The following is a 19,610-nucleotide window of genomic DNA, read 5'->3' as shown; positions in this document are numbered from 1 at the left end:
CCTGGGAGATGCAACATTCCTTTTATTTTGGTGTCGTTTACAAGGATAAAGCAGTCAACTGCAAATTTTTATTTACATAAATTGAGAATTCAGCTTGAGGTCAGAAAAGCTGATTTTACTGCTCTTTCATGTATACACCACTCACTTCCACTGGCTTTGCAGCATAATGATGGCAGAACAAATTTACCTTTTTTTGCAGAGATAACATTAGAAGTTCCGTCACTGAGTTCCATGATTAGTTCACTTGGGAAAACACTTACTTTTAAAAAGAGGAAGACCCCAGCCTGTCATAATCCAGTAATTAAATGGGAAAATTACTCTAAAGGCCAGAAGCATCAAAATAAAAAGGACATTTTAGGTTTCATGGGAGTTGACAAGTCTTTATTATAAGAATGAAACATTGCAACAAGGTGTTGGATCATTTATTTTAACTAATGTTTGCATAACTTTTCAGTGGTTTGAATTCGTATTTGTAACATTTGAGACTTAAAAGTAATAAAAAGGGAAAGCAATATCCCTCCTTTTTTTTTTTTTTTAACATGTCTGAATGGCAAGAATGCTGGAAGTTTGACAAGGGTGGTACCATCTATATACATTTAGGAAAACATGCTTGCTGTGAGTGTACAAAAATAAAATTTATTTGTTAAATTACACATAAATATAAGGTACAAATGTATTTTTAAAATACAGATAAAGATAATCACACTTGCATTGTGTACATATGAAAATACAGTATTTTAATATTCAACATACACAGACACATTTATGATAAATGCAACTAGTTGGCAATGCCAGTTCTTCTCAGTCTGTTTTTCATTCTTTATTTTTTTCCCTTCCAGTTTTCCATAAATATGGAAAAATAGGCATTTGAAACAATTAGTTCTGCCGGACATCTTGCAGCAGTTTGTTAATTTCTGCCACCAGCTCGCTGGCATCCATGAGTTCGTGTTTACCATCACTGAGGTGGTTGAGCACATTGTCAAAATCATCTTCTTCGTAATTCTCTGGGATCTCCTCCATGGCTGGCAGCCATTTAGAGGAAGGCTGCGCACTCGAGTGAGTCCCCAGAGTGGGCCCATTGTTGGCAGGATTTTGGAAATGTGTGCTGGCTGCCCAGGCTGCCACCCCCTGTGGATAATTTACAGTCTTGGCTGGCAAATGTCCCTTCCTGCGCTCCAATGAGTTGGAGCGATCCATCTCACTGCACTCCGTGTAGGCATCTAGCGAGGGAGGTAGCAGGCGCTGGAAGACGCTGCTCATTTCAGAGAGGAGAGAAGAGGTACAGGTGTCCCCTGACTCCTCGTCACTCTGGCAGTCCTTACCAAACGTTGAAAAGCTCTTCTTTTTCTCAGTGGTGTCAGCAGGCTGTGGCTCTTCCTCGAGGCCCTGCTGTTGCTGCTGCTGCAGCTGCAGCTGCTGCTGGGGTGACTGGAATTCCTCCCCAGGGACAAACATGTTACTTCTGTAATCGGAGGAGGGAGAGGGCAACGGTGGCATCCAGCACTGGTCGGAGTGTCCCAGAACCCTGCACTCCTCCGTGCACAGCCGCATTGCTGCAAGTGAGAAAAAAGGGAGAGTGAGCATCCCCCTCCTGTTCCAGATATCACACACATTTGCAGGGACTAACACAGGGACTGCACTTCTCCAAAGATGTCCAAATGTTTGGGTTCACTTTCAGTGTGCAGAAAGGGGGAAAATACAATTGGTCTGGATCTAAACATACTTCCATTGCCAAATGGTCTCAAAAAATGAGAACAATAAATGCAGAACATGTAAGACAGTAATGCGATCTCTTAACTAGGGCTGAAGATAAATATGTAAATCCCAGGTGGAAAACAAGCACTTGTGACTTCAAAGCCATTCGTTCCCTTTGTACAGAGCTGTTTCATTAAAAATATATGTAAAATAAAATGAAGGTGTTTCTACCTTCAAGCATTTACTTAAGTTTTAGTGAAGTCTTCCACATGCAATTAGAGAAGCATATCAGAGTAATAAAGTGGGAATAAAGGGACAGGGAAAATAAAAAAGAACCAAATTCTTCCTCTTCATTAACACACCTCCTTTCGATCCGACAATGAGGTGTATGTTGAATATGAGGTGATCCGCTACCATATTACCTTTTTAACTGAATGGGTTAAATTTTAATCCAGTATCAGAATACCTAGGGCTTAATTCACAGCCTGTGTGACACCAGTGTTTATATGGGAGTTACTCTGAGGTGCACTCACAGCTCTGTAGCTCAGGTTACTGGACTGTGCTGGCTCAGGCCTTGGCACAAGGGGGGCTCTAACCCACAAGGTGGGCACCCAGGCCAGCCAGGAGGGCTGAGGAGCAGAAGACAACAGAGCCACTCTTGCAGCTGCTTGGGTTTAGTGGCGTCTCTCAGGGAGAAGCAATACAATGGGACAAGTGACTGCACCCCTGGGAGCCATGCTGGTCAGAACTGGCCCAAGGAGTGCCACTGCAAGAGTCCTCCGCAAACACCTGAAGAGGTCTGGGAATGGTCCCTGGAAGCAGAGGCAGGCAAAGACTTATTTTACAGACCTGCAAAGAGAGATGTGCCAGGAGAGGCCAAATCTTCCTCTCCAAAGGGAACTGACCATAGGACAGGAAGCCTTGGCTCAGGCTGGGTCGTGCCTGGGTGCCTGGCAGACCTGCTGGAAAAGACCTAGGCGCTGCAGGCCCACTAACTTGAATTTGAGTCACATACTTCAAAAGACAGTTTTCAGAAATGCCAGACTCTTTGCATTATGCATGTTTTGACCATAAGAAGCTTTTGCCCTCATTCTCTAGCAATTGATGGTTAGATTAGCCCTATGCAGAACAGAGTTTCTTTTTCTCTATATATTGAACATATAAGAAATGTTTGCAGTCACGCCCTGTAAGTTTTCCTCTTTCTCATCACGTTTACCATCTGGCTCTGGATCCACTCAGTTTATCAAAAGATCTTTTTGCAATGGTGTAAGCAGAACTGAACAGAGTATTTCAGCTTAGGACAGACCAATGATTGATAAAGTCCTACTCTCATTCTGTCAGCATTATTCATCTCTGTGCTCTACACAGCCTATCATATCGTTTGGTTTCCTAATGCCCTTTCCATTTCTTTGAGTATAAACTTTCTCTGTGTTGTACACGTGACAGTATAAATTTCTTCAAGAATACAGGTTCAGGCTGCAGGCTGGATAGTGCACAAGCTATTGCAAACAGCTTGCTGATCAGTGAGCTTCAAACAACAAAAGCAACCTAGAAAATATCAGTGGCTGAAGTTTTGATACAAGTGTCTGAAATGCCTTCAAGTGCTTTGTTCCCACATATGAAAAGCATATGTGCGCTGTTTTACAAAACATGCCTAAGAGTTAGATAGGAGAAAAGATATCTGAGTGATCCATGGAGCCTGGACCAGCACTCAACTCATCCCAGAAGGTAAGGATTACTAGGATTACTCTTCTAATTAAGAAGACTCCTGTAACTTAATGGGACACTTTCAGTGGTCTAGCACTTCATTAGTAGTGAGGGTTGTCTTATTGTGAGTTTTGTTACTTGTCTTATCAGAACTGGTTTTGGTATAAAATAATAAATTTTGACATTCCTGAACATAAGAACAAAAAGATACTCTGAGGAAAATGAATGGTGTCACAGTCTTTCCTTAAATCAGCAATAAATAAAAAAACCCCAGATACACAACAAATGCTGATGTTTTTTATTTTTTGCCAGAACGTAAAGCTTATTGGCGAGGATTTAAAAAGACAGAAAGACAGAAACAAGTCTTTCAAGGACAGTTATTGAACTTTCTGATCACGTAATTTTTGAAGTTTCGAGGGACTGGGTCCACTCCTTTCCAGTTCCACCTTAAAGGGACAAACTGAAGGGACTTTCTCACAGCATTCAGCCTGTGTCCAGACCGACAATGCAGAAACCTTTCAAAATGGAGAACAGGAATCCTCCAGGAAGTTTTCTTTTCCTTTTTATTTGTTTGGATTGCAGATCAATTCAGGTCTCATCTGAACAGGTTTCAGCATATTTATCTGATGGATTAAGACCAGGTATAGCAGTAAATGGACATTTGGGTTAGATTAAATGCCCATCTTGATAGCCTAACACAGTCCTGCCTGTACTCAGCAGGAGTTTCCCTTACTTTGAATGTGATTAGCACTGGGTGAAGGCTGGGCACTTTTGGAAAACCTACCCTTTGGCTTCCTGTCCAAAGACCAAATTGCAAGAGCTGAAAATGAGTCATAGGCATTTCAGCTAGCCAAGAGGGTAACCACTCCCGCCTGCTGGCAGCCCCCAGCTGCCCACCGGGAAGGGGACAGCTCCTCCTTGGCAGCAGCAGGGCTGGATGCCAGTGCAAACACCAGTGTACTTGAAGTTCCCTTGGCAACTGAGAGCTCTAGCAGATCCCTCCCTGCCTCCTTGCCAGCCACAGAGAGAATGCCTTATGCTAGCTTGTAGAGGAATAAGTAGTAGGAGCTGGGGGACATGAGGATAAAATATGTATTAGGACTCCAGATTTCAATTAAGGATTCTGAAAAAATAGTAACTTTTCCAGGTCTCTGGTTTTGAAACATTGGGTATGTCTGACTAAGTTGAGGAGGTAGGTGAACGCCTGGGTAGGTGAGACAAGACCTGGTCTGCAGCCAAATATACACAGAAAATTTTAAAGCCAAAATGTATAAGAAGAACAAATTAAACTCTTGGGGTTTACTCTTGCCTAGCATAACAGCATATTTCTCAGGGTAAAACACACCAAGGTCAGGTACAATCCCCTCACTGGTGTTTTCCCTGGCAGCAGAGGGAAGGAGCTGCAGCACTGCAGGTCCTCTCCTCCAACCCTGGGCAACATGTGGGGGCAAATTTAGGAGGGAATATGTGCTGCACCACTCTACAAAGTGATGTGCCCCTGTGTATAAAATGACTTTACTAAACTTTTTAAGTTTACACTCTTCATTCAGTGGGCCATACTGAAATTAGCCAGTCTGTCGGTTATACAGAGAAAACTAAATAGGATCTGAAATAAGTACAAGATCTAGGGTACAGCCAGTGCCTGTATAATTATTAAAGTAATTACAAAATTCCCATATTTGTACTTAGCATGATTTTCCATCATCTTTTTTATTCAACCTATAACTGGGCATAAATTTAAAAGTGGTACTTCATACACGTGAACCTGTACATGTGTGTGTGTCTTACTTTCACTCACCCTTTTCTAGCTTTCTGCCTCCCTTCCCCCGAATTGTACCTCTTAAGCTCTTTCTTCTAGAAATTAGGGTTGCAAGATTTAAAATCTGGGACATATTTAGATCCTTCCCTTGCCACTCAGTTCACATTTCAGTGGGAAAAAACACAGTTTTCTTTCTTCTCCATCCACATTTCTAGACCACTTTCACAATCCATTTCTGAATGATAGAAGTTTGTATTGTATGGTTCAAACCCACTGTAGAAAATGTATCTCCCAAATTATAGTTCAGTGTATTTTTAACAAACCACAACTGCCTGGCTTTGCAAAAACATCCACCCAGTCATTAAAAGTCTAAGGACATGGAGCACATCATGCTTTTGGGGGGAATTTGAAGCCAGCGCATGATGATGTGAATAATAGAAAAAAAGTAGGCATTGCTCTGGGCAGATTTTCAGTTGCGTCTAAGGTTTCAATTTACTAGATATGTGAAGGCTTCAGCTCAATATTTATCATGACGCAGAGTAAAAAGGAAGGAAACACAGGACTTGAAAGCTAAAAAATTTCTGCTTTCTCAGTAGTAGCTTTATGAAAGTGACAGCCAGGCAGCACTGAAAATAAACTGTTCAGCTTCCATTGTGCTCTTACCTGCAGGAATTCTCCCATCTGTAAGGAAAAGGTCACTGAATCCTTCCCCAAGAAGTCTGTCAATTGGAGACTCTCTCCCCAAATCATAATCACTGTCTCCAGCTTCACTATCACCCCGGCCACTGTCCTTCAAGCTGAATTTATCCATATCCTGCAGGGCATACCTGTGAAGAGAAGTGTGGTGATGGTGGAATTAAATTATCTCAGGTACATTATATTCTGCTTTTTGATTAAAAATACATGTCTATATTTTCTGATACGTGTCCATGCATATGCAGCAGAACAGTCCAGATCTTTACCTGTAGCTTCTGGAATACTTGTTTCCTCGAAAACTTGGCCTTGGTTGGTACTGGCCCTGGTGAAGCATCGAGAGAAGCTGAGAAACCTGCTAAAGAGAAGGTGAAAAGACTGATTCCTTGAAATTAAAGCTCAAATTCCTAGTTGTAAAGCCACTAATTAGCTTCTCAGGTTTGTTTCTTGGGGTTCCCCCCCCCCCCCCATAAAGTTTAATTAAATAAAATTCCTGCACATATATAATGCAGTACAACGGACTATTTTGAAGCATAGTGTCTGCCACAGGAAACATCGGAGGACCTTGTGCAATGAGGAAATGGGCTGCTGTTCACTAGGCTCTGAACTCATAATAATTAATTCATTAACAAGTGAAACAAGTAATTAAACAGAGGTGGAGTTTTGTTTTACTAGATTAGAATCAACCCTTTACCATTCCAGAATCCTAATTCAAAATAAAATGTCATTGCTCCACATGTAAAGAGATACCAGGACAGAGTTCTCATTGAGGCCATTACAGAGCATTTGCAGTAAAAACCGAGATGGATAGTCTCGAAGTTTGAGATGCTACAATCATATATTACAATGACTGTACTTAAACTGTGTCAGTGTTTAACCTTTTAGTTCTCTGTCCCAATTAATGAAAGAATTTCCTGTATTATTTCTTTATACCAACCCCCTGGCACTCTTTCTTAAACAGAGCTATACAGAGGGAAAGGGAAGGCAAGGAAGAAAAAGAAAGAGCAGCAAGCCAGAGCAGACTACTGTCTGTGCTGTGCTCTGTTGTTTCGACCTTACAGGGAAGAACCAAGAAATAATGCTGTTCGTAATAGATTTAATCCTGTTCCCCATGGTAATGGATTCAGTTAATATCGGAGTAAAACTGCCAAGCTGAGACATCTAAAGAGAAATCCCTAACACGTTCTCGTTGGGCATAGACCTACTTGCCTATTGCTCTCACAGGTTGCGTGCAGAGTACCAAGTGAATGCCTGAGTGAATGGATGTGCAGACCGAGGTGTGGACCTTACCTCAACAGCCGGAGTAGCGTGGGTGAGTTCCAGGGAGAAATTTTCGGGCACGTGGTTAGAGGAGATTGTCACCAGGCTGTTCAGCGATTGGTGGCTGTGGTGGCTCTGCCGGCTGCTCATTTGTCCCCTTTCCAGGGTCGGAGATGATGACGGAGAAGCTCTGTGGTGAGACCTGATGGGCAAAGTGCCATTAACCGTTGGCACTAATGTAATGTCCCCTTTGTGGATCTGTCTCGAGGGTCGTTTTGGGTGGTGCTGGTAGGTCGATTCCGCCACGCGACAGTTGTAGGACCTGGTGTCCTTTTTCTCTCGATTACATTTTGTAGCAAAGATTACCATAATGACCAAGAGCACAGCACAGATTGATCCTAAGGATATAATCGTTATCATGGAGACATCCAGGGAGGGCTGGCTTACCAAAGTTGCTTCTGTGCTTGAAAATGAATAAACGTACTCAAAAACGGTACATTTCAGAAGTGCTTTAGTACTAAGCTGAGGACTGCCTTTATCCTGGACTATCACAAAAAACTCCCATTGTTTTGCTGGAAGTGATTCAACGCTCACATTGATAGAGATGTCACAGGTTTTGGGATCCATCACAAAGATGCTGTTTTCTTTGTCAGCTGCTATGGAGCAGCTGAGTTCAGAGTTCATACCAGAGTCTCTATCTGTAGCCCTTATCCTGGTGACAAGAAAACCAATTCCAGCATCTTTAGGAATTGAGATTTCTGCCGTGCTGTTGCGTAGCGCTGGCCCCACAATGACAGGAGCGTTGTCATTTTCATCAATGACTGTTAGTACAACCGTGGTATTGCTAACAAGCTGCTGAATCCCTCCATCCCTAGCTTGAACCATAAAAGCAATTTGATTTACTTCTTCATGATCAAAGGTTCGCAGGGCATAGATTGCCCCGTTGGAGGGATCGATGGTCACATAGGTGGTTATAGAACTTCCCAAAATATAGCTCTCCAAAATAGTGTAGGTCACCTGCCCGTTGTCACCTAGATCTGGGTCTGTGGCTGTGACTGATGTGATATATGCTCCCGGAGAGTTATTTTCCAAGATAACAACCTCATATCTGTTTGTCTGGAAGCGGGGTGGGTTGTCATTTTCATCACTGATTTGGACAGTAAAGTGTTTCACTGTGGAGAGACTTGGCGTTCCCTTGTCCTCTGCTATTACAGTCAAGCTGTATTCAGCTCTCTTTTCCCTGTCTAGAGTGGCGTTAGTCAAGATCAAATAGTTATTTTCATAAGTCTTTTGAAGTTTAAAGTGGCCATGACCATGGAGCCTGCAAACTATCTCTCCATTCATGCCAGAGTCCCTGTCTTGCACTCTGACCAGGGCAACAAAAGTGTCTAGGGGCGACCCTTCAGAAATGTAAGCTATCTCTTCTTTCTCTGGGGACATCAGGTTTAAGTTAATTTCAGGTCTGTTGTCATTCACATCCACAACTTTAATTATAATTTTGCAATGAGCTGGAATAGAATTTGGCCCCAAATCTTGAGCCTGAGCATCAATTTCATAGGATTTGGTTACTTCATAGTCCACTTGCTTCAGGAGGGTCAGATGCCCTTTTTCTGAATCTATCTTAAAAGTCTCTATAATTTTGGCAGACACATGACTACTAAAAGAGTACACAACTTTACCATTAGCGCCCTCATCTGGATCAGTAGCATTGAGGTCTATGAGCAAAGTCCCAATGGGTGAATTTTCTAAGAGTTGGATTATATAGGACTGCTGCTCGAAAACAGGGCTGTTGTCATTGGAATCAGAAATGCTTATTTTCAGGAGGGATGACCCAGACCTCTGAGGCACCCCCTTATCTGAAGCAGTGAGTTGGAGTTCGTAACTTGACTTCAACTCCCGGTCCAGCTCTCTAACCACAACCAGCTCTGCATACTTAGCACCATCCGTCCTGGTTCTCACCTCAATACTAAAAAAATCATTAGCAGAAAGGGAATAAGTGTGAAGGGAGTTGTCCCCTACGTCTGGATCGAAAGCGCTGTCCAAAGGGATCCGGGTCCCTACAGCTGCGCTCTCTGATATTTCGATAGGGATAAGAGCTCTGGAAAACTGGGGAGAGTTGTCATTAATATCCAGCACTTCGACTTCAACATGGAAAAGCTGCAGATGTTCAGTGGGCAGAGTGATCACGTCAAACTCTATGGAGCAGTTTAAGTTTTTCTGGCAGAGTTGTTCCCGGTCAATTTTAGCTCCTATGCTGATTTCTCCATTATCCTCACGGACTACAAGCAGGGGGGAATTCCCCCTCTGCATGGCTCGAAAGCGAACCGAGGAAGGGTTTAATAAAACATCGGCTACATCCTCCGACAGTCTTGCAATTACCGATCCAACTCTCTGCTCCTCATAAATCCTGTATTTCAAATTCTTGCCCAGCACAGCCTTATTGAAAGATACTATCATCAGTGCAAAAATGAATACAAAGTGCATTTTACCGCCGATTCGGTGCATTTGTAAGTTTTTGCAATTCATTTCTCCAAGCAAGTTAAAAAGCAATTATTTCGCCTTCCTGTGGTACCTTAAACCCGGCGCACGTCTGGTCCTCTTAAAACTTGAAAACGCCTTTTCTAGCCAGCCAAGTCTTAATATCTTACCAGATCAGAAAACTTTTGGGGTTTTTTATACACACCGTGCCGGGACATCCAGGTACAAGCCGTAGGCAATCCACGCTTTTCTCATTTGACTCCCCGCTCCTCTTGCAGGACGAAATGCGGCAGGGCAGCGCGCTCCGCTCCCGCCGGAGCATCCAGGGGCCGCCGGGCAGCCCGCGGGATCCGCAGCCCGGCCGCCCGCGGAGCTCCTCTTCCCTTCCTTTCCCTTCCCTCTCCCCGCTCGCCGCCAGACTAAACACCCTCGCTCGCCGACTCCAGCCTCAAATCCTCCGCAACTTCGCTCTAACTCCCCAGACAAAGCTTTTTGCCCGGCATGTGCCGAGCCCAGTCCAGCCAATCAGCCCCCCGCCCCGACGGGGACAGCGCGCCCGCCCGCAGCCCTGCGCGGCGGGGCGGGGAGGGGCGGGCCGGAGCGGAGGGGGGCGGGCCGGGAGCGGAGGGGGGCGGGCCGGGGAGGGGGGGCCCGGGGGAGGAGGGGACGGGACTGGGGCGGGGGGGGGGGGCGGGACCGGGATGCGGGCTGTGCGGCCGCGAAGGGGGGGAACGGGACGGGACGGACACGACGCAGAAGTGACTAAGGGCAACTTTAAATCAACTCGCCCCCTCCCCGATTTTCAGGGCACTTTCCAGCGGGTTTTTGTGATTTTAATTCCTCCCCTCCCTGCCACGAAAAACGCGATCGCCCTCCTCATTTACATACTTTTAGGTTCCCTTGTTTAACTAACTAGGATCTTTTTACTGCGGTGGCTTAGTAAATGAGCCGGGGCTGACGCCTCTCCAGCCGTGCCCCCAGAGTGTCTCCTTGCTGCTTATTCACCTATTACCTGCTTTTCCTCAACGGCTCTGCTCCCGCCTGGAGCGCGGAGAGATCTCCTTCATTCCTTGAAACCTCTCCCTCCTTCTTTCCAAGACAGTAACATTTGCACACTCCTCTCCTTCCCCGGCTCCCTCTCGCAGCGTTGCCGTCCTCGGCGCAGCTGCGTTTGCCTGAGCCCGGTTCTTCCGTGCGGTGTGCATGTGTGCAACTGTCTCTGTGCCTGTGCTTTTTTTGGTTGCTGTTCCAGTGGTTCTTCAGAAGATCTTTCTCATCCTAGCTGAAAAAGCACTTCGTGCTTCACCATGACAATGTGTGCTAAGTACACCTTCCGCATGCCAAGTCTTTTAAAGAAAAAGAAGCCACAAGACAGATTAAGTGTTCGGAAAGTGACAATTTCCTCCCCTCCCTGCTATTGCTGAAAACTGTTTTCACGTTTGCACACACACAAAAAATAAATCTTACGGCTGAGTCGATAATGTCTTTTGTGTACACCAGAAATGCTACAGATCCTTATGTGCGCTTCAGGCTGCAGCCAGGTCACAGAGGCTGATGTGTCCTCCTCATTTCAGATGTATCTATTTATGACGTGATTTCTATTTCCTCTTCTTTGCATTTGCTTTTGAAGTCTATCATTTTAGCCCCAGTCTCACTATGTTTGTTATTGTTTTTCTGCTAACTTTGCCCGTTTGTTTATTGGGCTTGCCCATAATGGTACCATCACTCTCTTTTATTGTTCTTTTCTCTCATATTCATCCCACCATGTCCAAAAATGTAAAAAGTAAATCTCTGATTTTCCCAATTTACTTACTCTCAGCAGAGCTCAGCCAAAGTCACAAAGAAGGTTCTTGCTGAAAAAGCAAGCAGAGGAGGCTCAGCGTGAACTCTCCTTCTTTTTAAGCATTCAAAAGCATTTTATAAGCCATTGTCTCTTTTTTTTTTTTCACAAACCAGCGCCGTGTGGCAAATTGTGCAGAATAGAAATGCCCATAATGAATGTATTTAGTACTGGGTCACGCTGATGAACATTCTGCCCCCATGAATAATACTGTTTTACAAGTTTGCAGCCCTTTCAAATTGCTGATCCCCAAACCCTATAGGCAGACTAGAAAAGCTAATACAAGCAACTGGGACTTTAGAAACCCATAGCCATCTGGCCTAAATCTCTAACAATCCAAGCCAATAATTATATCAATTCAGGCTTTAGTGAACCCCTTTGCAAACACCAAAAGAGCAAAGAAAGGAATTAGTGGCCATTCTAAGTTCTGGTGGAGAGAATTCAAAGGTAATCTAATTCCATTAGTTCATGGACAGCTTTTTTTTGCACCTCTGATAAATCTTCCTAAAACATTTTTCCAAAACACCAGGGTAAACTCTTTTCTGACGATAACTGGGGAAATGGGTTCAATTAAATGCTGTTCTTAGTGTCAATAAAAAGTATTTTGTTGATAAAAGAAGTCACTGCCCCTTTACATGATGACTACAGATGAATAATTCATAGTAAAAATAATTCACTGCTTAAAAAACTAAATTATTATATATACTCTTAAATGATAATACGCTCTTCCAAGTAACTGCTTAGTACATTCAGATATGCAGAATTTGCTTTATGCAATTTTTATCACTTTCCAAATAGCAATTCTACTTCATCATATCGGTCTTTCTCAGAGACATACACTGTATATTAATAAATAGTAGGATACCTACAGATAGGAAATACAGCACCTCTATTTTTCCCTTTTTTATTTTTTTATTTTGCAACTTCACTGGTCAGTTTATACGTAATCCTATCACTGAAGTCCACGCTGACTTGCTACTTACCGTTCACACTTTTAATGATGATAAAATGTCATTGGCATAATAGACCTTACCTGAATTCTGAACTAAAGTAACAAAAAAGCCCTGGTTTTCTTTTTTTTTTTTTCCTGACATTCATTTCAACCTACAAGTGGGAAGGAGCACATCTTGGGGTTATTTGTTTAGATGCAGCAATATTTATGTGAATGGCAGGGTGCTTCTGAGCAATCGCAGCACTGCCAAGGCTGATTCCCCCATACCCAGTGAAAGAGATTTGTCTAAAAGTCTCTTAAACTCCAGTCCACCTTTGACATGGCAGACTTCCCTTACAAAGAAAAGGGAGAGTCCCACATGCAGCCAGCAGACACTTCTTAGGGAGCGTGGTACTGTGAATGCTGTTAGGCACGTGAGTGGAGTGCTGCTGGCCTCCTGGAGAGTAATCTTGGTTATTCCCACCTAATCCAGATCTATTCGCCACAATGTTCTTCTCAGAAGTTGCATTCAAACTCTCCAGTGATGCACCTGAGGAAGAAAAAACGAACTGACTCCAAATAGCACTTCCATTTGCCTACAGTTCTCTTCCAGAAACCACAGCTGCACAGCAGATTGGTTAATTTTTCACTTAGCTGAAAGTAGGTTTATTTCTCTGGTTGATATAATTTAAAGTCTGTCTTGTTTCTCCTAGGAGTTTTATTGAGCTCTCAAGCATATATTTTCTTCTGAAAGTTACCGATCCCCTAGATGCACAATCTATATGCAGAACTTAGGTGACAGAGAATTTTACTTTATAGAACTATTTTGAGAAATAGTCCCTCAGCAGGGATGGGGAGAAAGAAAATAATTTTCTTGACAATGATAGAAGCACAGTGAAATTAGCACAGTGCCATTTGGTTCATTCCCCTCTCTGCACATACAGACATGCAAAAATGAGGTTTTATTCACTCTCAGTATGATTTATTGCCTTAAGTTGCATCATGTTACAAAATGTCATATGCACTATGCTCCAGCGCACAAGACATAGCAAGATAAAATTTGATTTGACACCTGCGTAATGAATGTGAAAGACAAGTCTTCTGAAGTCAGAAGTGTATTATAAAAGAACATTTCCATCACAATGAATGACAAAATTGGGGGGCTTCCTCTCTCCCTCTTTTTCTTCCTCCCTCTTCTCTTTCTCACCCTCCCATCCCTCTTCAACAAGCTTGTTTCCCCAAGGAAAACTGATGACAGAGCTCTCCCTGGTCTTTGTACTTTACATTTCCATCTGTTGCAGCATGAGTGCAAACAGAGTGAAGAGTTTCCTTGTAGGAAAATGAGTGTTGCCATTTTATAGTCACTCCCGAACCCACAAATAAGCTGATCAAAGGTCAATACAGTGCTGTTCCATGGAGTGGGTGAAAGGAGGCTGACCTTTCAGTCTGATTTTTTTGCACAGACAACCATATTATAGAACTCATCACAAATTAATGCTGCTTTTGTCCAATCTACTAACTACCTCATCAGTCACGCTTACACCTGATACGTTTTTCAGAACTGAGGTGCATCAGGGGCTGGATTACTTTAAGAAATATTAAAGGCAGAATGGGCCATTGGATTATCAAATATGACCTCTGCATCACAGCCTTCTTAATTAAACCCAAATACATTAGACAGGGCATATATTTTAATCTGTGGAATACTAAACAGTGCACCTCAATCAGGCATCAGCTACCTGGTTCACCTGAAATGGCAGAGAATTGATGATCTAAAATGGGGTCAGGGATCCTGGCAGGCAAATCAGAAAAGCAAAAAATCCACTTGATACTATCAATCCTGACTTCTACAAAACCTATACCTTAACTATATACACATATACCTATACCTTAAAATAATCCTGCTGAAGATACCCTCCCTAACAGTTTCTGTTCCCAGTCGGAGCGCTGCCCCTTCAATGCAGCGTCCAGCACGAGCCGGCTCAAAGGCCTCTCTCTGTCACCTTGGAGACACCTGGGAAACATTCAGCAGAAATAATAGCTGTGTTAGGAAAGAGTATCTTCCTGCCTCAACAAATGGCCAGTCAAAGCCCTGGAACAAAAAGCCAGGTACCCAGAAGTAGGAATAAACAGAGAAATTCAAGGCCAGGCTGGATGGGGCTTTGAGCAACCTGGTCTAGTGGCAGGTGTCCCTGCCCATGGCAGGGGGTTGGAACCAGATGATCTTTAATGTCCCTTCCAATGCAAACCATTCTATGGTTCTGTGATTCTATAAAATTTCGTTCAGAGCCCTGATCTATAATTTTCACTTTTTCAACTTGCTTATAAAACCCTGATCATTCACTAAAATACATCAAACCACAAAATTCTATACACCTGCTGATGGGTGAGAAATTTTTTTTTAATAAGTGAGTTCAGAAGTAGATTTTACATTATCATCAATCATTGTGGCAAAGGGCAGGGGATCAGATTTTCTGCTACATGAGTAAATTTCCATGGCAGTTTTGCAATGCAGTATTGTGTATATAACTAGTGAATTAAATCCGTACATGTTCCATGCATGGTACGTACTGTACCTAGATATTCAGTCTCTTTCTGAACCAATAAAACATTTATCTCTCAAAGTTTTACCAAATGCAAAAGAGAAATATGCTTGACACTTACAGTTCACTAAATCTCTATTAAAAACAAAGGCCTGTAATATATCACTGGATACTTTTGAATTAGTTTGAGGATTAGTTAGTATGGCACAGTATATAATGGAAATGGCAACTATTTGGACACTCTAATGCGTTTGTCATTTTGTTCAGTTATTTCCTTGTAAAGCATAAAGTAGAATATCTCTATCTGATAGCTGTTTACCGAAAATTGCCTTTAAGAGCAATATATGCACTTCAGCAAAATGAGGGTTTGAGTATTACATATGCTTGGGATAAAAGGCGCCTGTGAGAACTGTGGCATGCTTCTTTCCCACCACACCTAGGCCAGCAGGGGTAATGCTGTGTGGCCCTGTTCCACTTTCTCACAAAGCCACCTAAAACCCACCGTGGGTCCTCTTGTGTACAAGAGACATAACTGCCCATTTCCTAATGCATCGGTTTTTTCCTTCTGTCCACCTCTATCACTGCAAATACAAATAATGACGAAAACCAGATGCTTCAGAGGAGAGTGGCTATAATGGGGGTTCATGCAAAGTGGAACTTAAGGAACAAAGATGCTCTGCCAGCTCCTGTCCCCTAATGAAACAGTCACCGTGGTGCTGCAGTGGTCACCAGTGCAGTGAGAGCCCAGACCTCTTTTTCCCCCTAGGGAAAGTGCTAGCAACATCCGTCCTCCTTGCCTGAGGTATGCTTTCAGTTTTGAGCCTTACGCATTCCTGTACTTGCACTGGATTTCCTACATCTGGTTTTATGGCAGATGTTAACAAATTAACCTAATGCATGCACTGGCATTTGAAATACTTTGTGTGACTAAATTTGAAAGGCTTTCTGTGTCTTACACTCCTGCTACTCCACTGCTTCGACAAAAGTCCTGCTCTCATACCCTGCAACACACTAACTAGCGTGTGGTGGTATTTTCAAGGCCACTCTTACTTTATACAGAGCAGAAGGAGCAGCTGCATTTGCGATACTACTTCTCTTCGCAGGAGCGGGGTTTCTGTAAAGGAAGGCTTTGAAGTTCGGTGTAGATGCTAATTTAGTCAGGGCTGCAATACATACTTCGTCAAATTACCAGCTCAGCCCAAACTTTTCATGGAACTATAACTTTCTCTGTTGCCCCTGAGTTTAAAAAAGGAGCATAATTGCAGCTTCAAGTGTCTTCAGAGCAGACAAAGCATGTGTTCAATCTTCCACTGACAGCCTAAGCCAAATGATCTAGGTCCCCTCATGTGTACCTACTGCCAGCAGCTCTTTGTGACCGACGTGGTCTAAGGATGTTGGACACACTCGTGAAGGGAAAGGATCCACCATCTTCAGCAGAGCCAGAGCTCGGCTGCTCACAGCCACAGTGGAGCCAGAGACAACTCCAGAGTTTTTAAGACACTTTTGTCTTCTTCTGACCCTGGGGCTGATGGAAACCAAGCCAATCCACAGAAGGATTCAGGGTCAGTTTAATCCACAGCTTCAGGGTCAGTTTAAATTGTCTGGAAGAACTGAGCCTCACAGGAATGCAAAGCTGGACACAAAGTCTTGCAGGAGAGAGGACACTTGATCAGATTTCTTCACAAATAGATGTTCTTGGGCAAGTATTTCCTGGAAGGATCTGAACCTCTCTCTACTGCAGCATTTAGCAAGCTTGCTTACAAAGGACTGTCATTAAGGGACCCTAATGGGCTTCCTCCCTTCAAAACCTCAGGCACAATTCACCACCCAGCCTGCTTTGTGAATAAGGACCAAATATGCTGTTTATTTTATTTTACAGTAAATATTTATACAGCACTCCACATGGGTATCTGCATTTCTTTATTCTTGATTTTTCTGGGAAAAGGAAATAAAAAAATTGCTCCCTGCTTCAATGTCATGGGAAAACATGTGGAAATGTAAACCTGCTGTAGGAAGCAGGCACAGTGGGAGCTGTAATGGGAAAAACGCAAGCATGGTTTATCAGCAGAATATGTAACATATACTGAACATCCGGCTTCCCAAGTAAGTTGTTAACAGTGCTCAGTACAAATGTTTCGCTTTAAAGAATCAGATGTTCCTCTTTTTTTTTTTTTCAATAGCTGCAGTATGGTAAAACTGGTGCCATAAAGTCATTGCAAAAGACAGCAAACAACTTTGTTATCATAATAGGCTATTTTTTCCTCCTCGTTTTTTAAACAATGGCTCTAGCAGGTGGCATGTGGCTGAGACCGGGTCTATCACCATCTCCAGGGTGCCAAGACGTCCCTCAGAGTTTCTGTGGGAGGAATTTGTTGGTGGGATTTGGATTGTAAAGGCACGTGAGCATCTGCTGCCTGTTCAGTCTCATTACCATTGACACAATTAGCTCCTGCAGCTCTCGGCCTGGCAGCCAGAGCGGTGACTCAATTTTCTTTCCTCTCTGACAATGCTCATTACCATTCATCTGAACGTACAGGTTCCTCTGCCTCCGAGTCCAGGCCAAGGGGCTGTGAAAACAGATCACACAGAGGAACACTAAGGGAAGGAAGAGCAAATTGACATAATAGTTACTAACAGCCTAAAATCAACTCCCTTGCATACAGCACTGCTGATAAACTCTGATTATTTGTAGAAGCGGCTCTTTTCCCTTCTGTGTAAGTCACTTACCCCTGAAAACTACATTCTACATTTTTTATGCTATCACATGCTTTCTGTAAGTAGCTTATAACCTTTTTCTGTGATTCAGGCGATATTACTATTGTCCTTCCATACCCCCAACCATTTGCAAAGTTCTGACAAACTTTCCATTCTTTCTGCATTAGGTACAGAAAAAATCTGTTTTCCGCCTTTGAGTTAATTTGGAAGACTAAAAAGTGAGACTTTGCTCCTTACAGTATCACAGAAAGTATGAGTTTATTGACATCTTCCTCTGGCAACCACAGCCTCAACTAAATGTTAACACACATCTGCAGATAAAGACTTCACATTCCTCTAAGTGTCCTCAGCCCACATAAAGCTGCAATTATTTTATATCCCCTTACAATAGATGCTGCATAATTCCTCCTTTCTGGCCTTATGTCCTTTTATTGCTACAAAGAACCCTTAGCGCGTAAATGGAAAATTAGAGAAGTCACACATTTTTCAAATAAATCAGTCAACTAAAAGCAGAGAGGAGGGGAAGGAGAAAGAGGGCCAGAATTTAAACTGATTTATCTCCTGAATATATGTCAAGAATCTCTGTCTTTCAACAAAAAAAACCAGAAGTGCTTTGAGGCCTGAATCTGTGATAATCTTGCAGTTTTTGAATGTTGCATAGATAGCAATTTATGACCTTACTGAAGAATTTTAGATTAAAGCAGAAATACATTTACCACAACATGTCTTTCCTGAGACTCATACTTTACTGGGTCTTTGTAACACAGGAGGCTGGAAAGTATCATATAGAGCTGGGGACAAGGCAGGGGCATGACATTTGCTTTCAGATGTTTTTAAAACTCAAGGAAGTGTTATTGTTTCCATAAATCATTACTATAGGTTTACTTTCCTCAACCCCCTCCCTGTTTTGTTAAGCAAAACATAAGCTGGGCATCGACATTGCTCAGGGCTAAAGAGAAAGAAATGGTGGCATTTTAGTGAGCTTCCCAAAATGATGACTGTCCCAGTTTTAATCCCAGGATCCAGGCAGCGCAGTAGTCGAGCACTGAGGAGCGGAGGGGATGAGGGCCATCCCCAGGCTTGTTTGCAGAACTGCCCCAATTCCCCTGGCTTTGTCATGGAAATGTGAACCCTGAAAGAGGAGTCTATTATGTTGAATTATAAATTATATTATAGGGTTTTAAGTAATTGTTTGCTGACTGTTGTCATGCACATGTGATTTCTTGGAAGTTGATGTAATCATTTTGGCAAATTTCCACCAGCAAGAATCAGCCCGGGTGAACTCCTAAATCAGATGCTGGGGGGGTTCACATCGTGCAATTAATGAGTGAAAGACTAACACAGACACCCTTCAAAGTTAATTTACACAGACCCATTTTAGAAGTAGTGCATTATGTCTTAACTGTATGAAATGTATTGTAGACATATTAGGATTCATAAAATTCATTAGAAACCCATTAGTTCAAATGAAAGAGTTCTGCATATATAGTTCTTTCGTACTATATACTTTATAGTTCTTTCATACTATAAAATTTAACATTTTTAGGGCCAGCAAAAAGATATAAAGTGCATAGGAAATATATCAAAAACATTTGCTTTTTTTTTCTGGAGCTGTTTGAATTAAGTTTTCATCCATCAGAAAGATCTTTGTTTCAATCAGACATCAATTAAAACAAATACACAAAACTATTCCAAAATAATCTTAACTTACTGGAATGCATTCTGTCACCAGGCTACAGAAATATGGGTACACCCACATTTTCTCCTGAATTCTGTGGTCCAAAACATCTATGTCAGATCCTGGAACACTTTGGAATGATGTAATGAGGCAACTGGCATTTCTTTTTCATAAATTCACAGAAACAGTAAATAGTAATACTACAGTGACTGGAACTTTAAGCATAAACTGACAAGCTTATTTTCTAAATATAGCTGTGTAGACTTTTCCTTGAAATAAATCATAGGAGTTATATATATATATCTATTTGT

At 42.6% G+C, this 19,610-nt stretch overlaps 1 protein-coding gene across 2 annotated transcripts; it reads right to left on the bottom strand.

The window, feature by feature from the left end:
- Nucleotides 1-405: 405 nt before the first annotated feature.
- Nucleotides 406-10,193, bottom strand: PCDH18 (protocadherin 18). Of its 2 annotated transcripts, none has more exons than XM_009512009.2 (4): nt 7,145-10,193; nt 6,124-6,212; nt 5,825-5,988; nt 406-1,553 (listed from the first exon to the last, which is right to left on the bottom strand). In XM_009512009.2, the coding sequence occupies exons 1-4, from the start codon at nt 9,638-9,640 to the stop codon at nt 877-879; spliced, it is 3,426 nt and encodes a 1,141-aa protein (XP_009510304.2). In that variant the 5' UTR covers nt 9,641-10,193; the 3' UTR covers nt 406-876. The 2 variants fall into 2 exon arrangements, with proteins under 2 accessions (XP_009510304.2, XP_009510305.2); XM_009512010.2 differs by having other exon boundaries at nt 6,124-6,209.
- Between the last annotated feature and the right edge of the window lie 9,417 nt (nt 10,194-19,610).

The sequence above is a fragment of the Phalacrocorax carbo genome, chromosome 4 (assembly GCF_963921805.1).
Source record: "Phalacrocorax carbo chromosome 4, bPhaCar2.1, whole genome shotgun sequence".
In the NCBI taxonomy this organism is placed as follows: Eukaryota; Metazoa; Chordata; class Aves; order Suliformes; family Phalacrocoracidae; genus Phalacrocorax; species Phalacrocorax carbo.
This window is presented reverse-complemented; position numbering and strand designations above follow the sequence as displayed.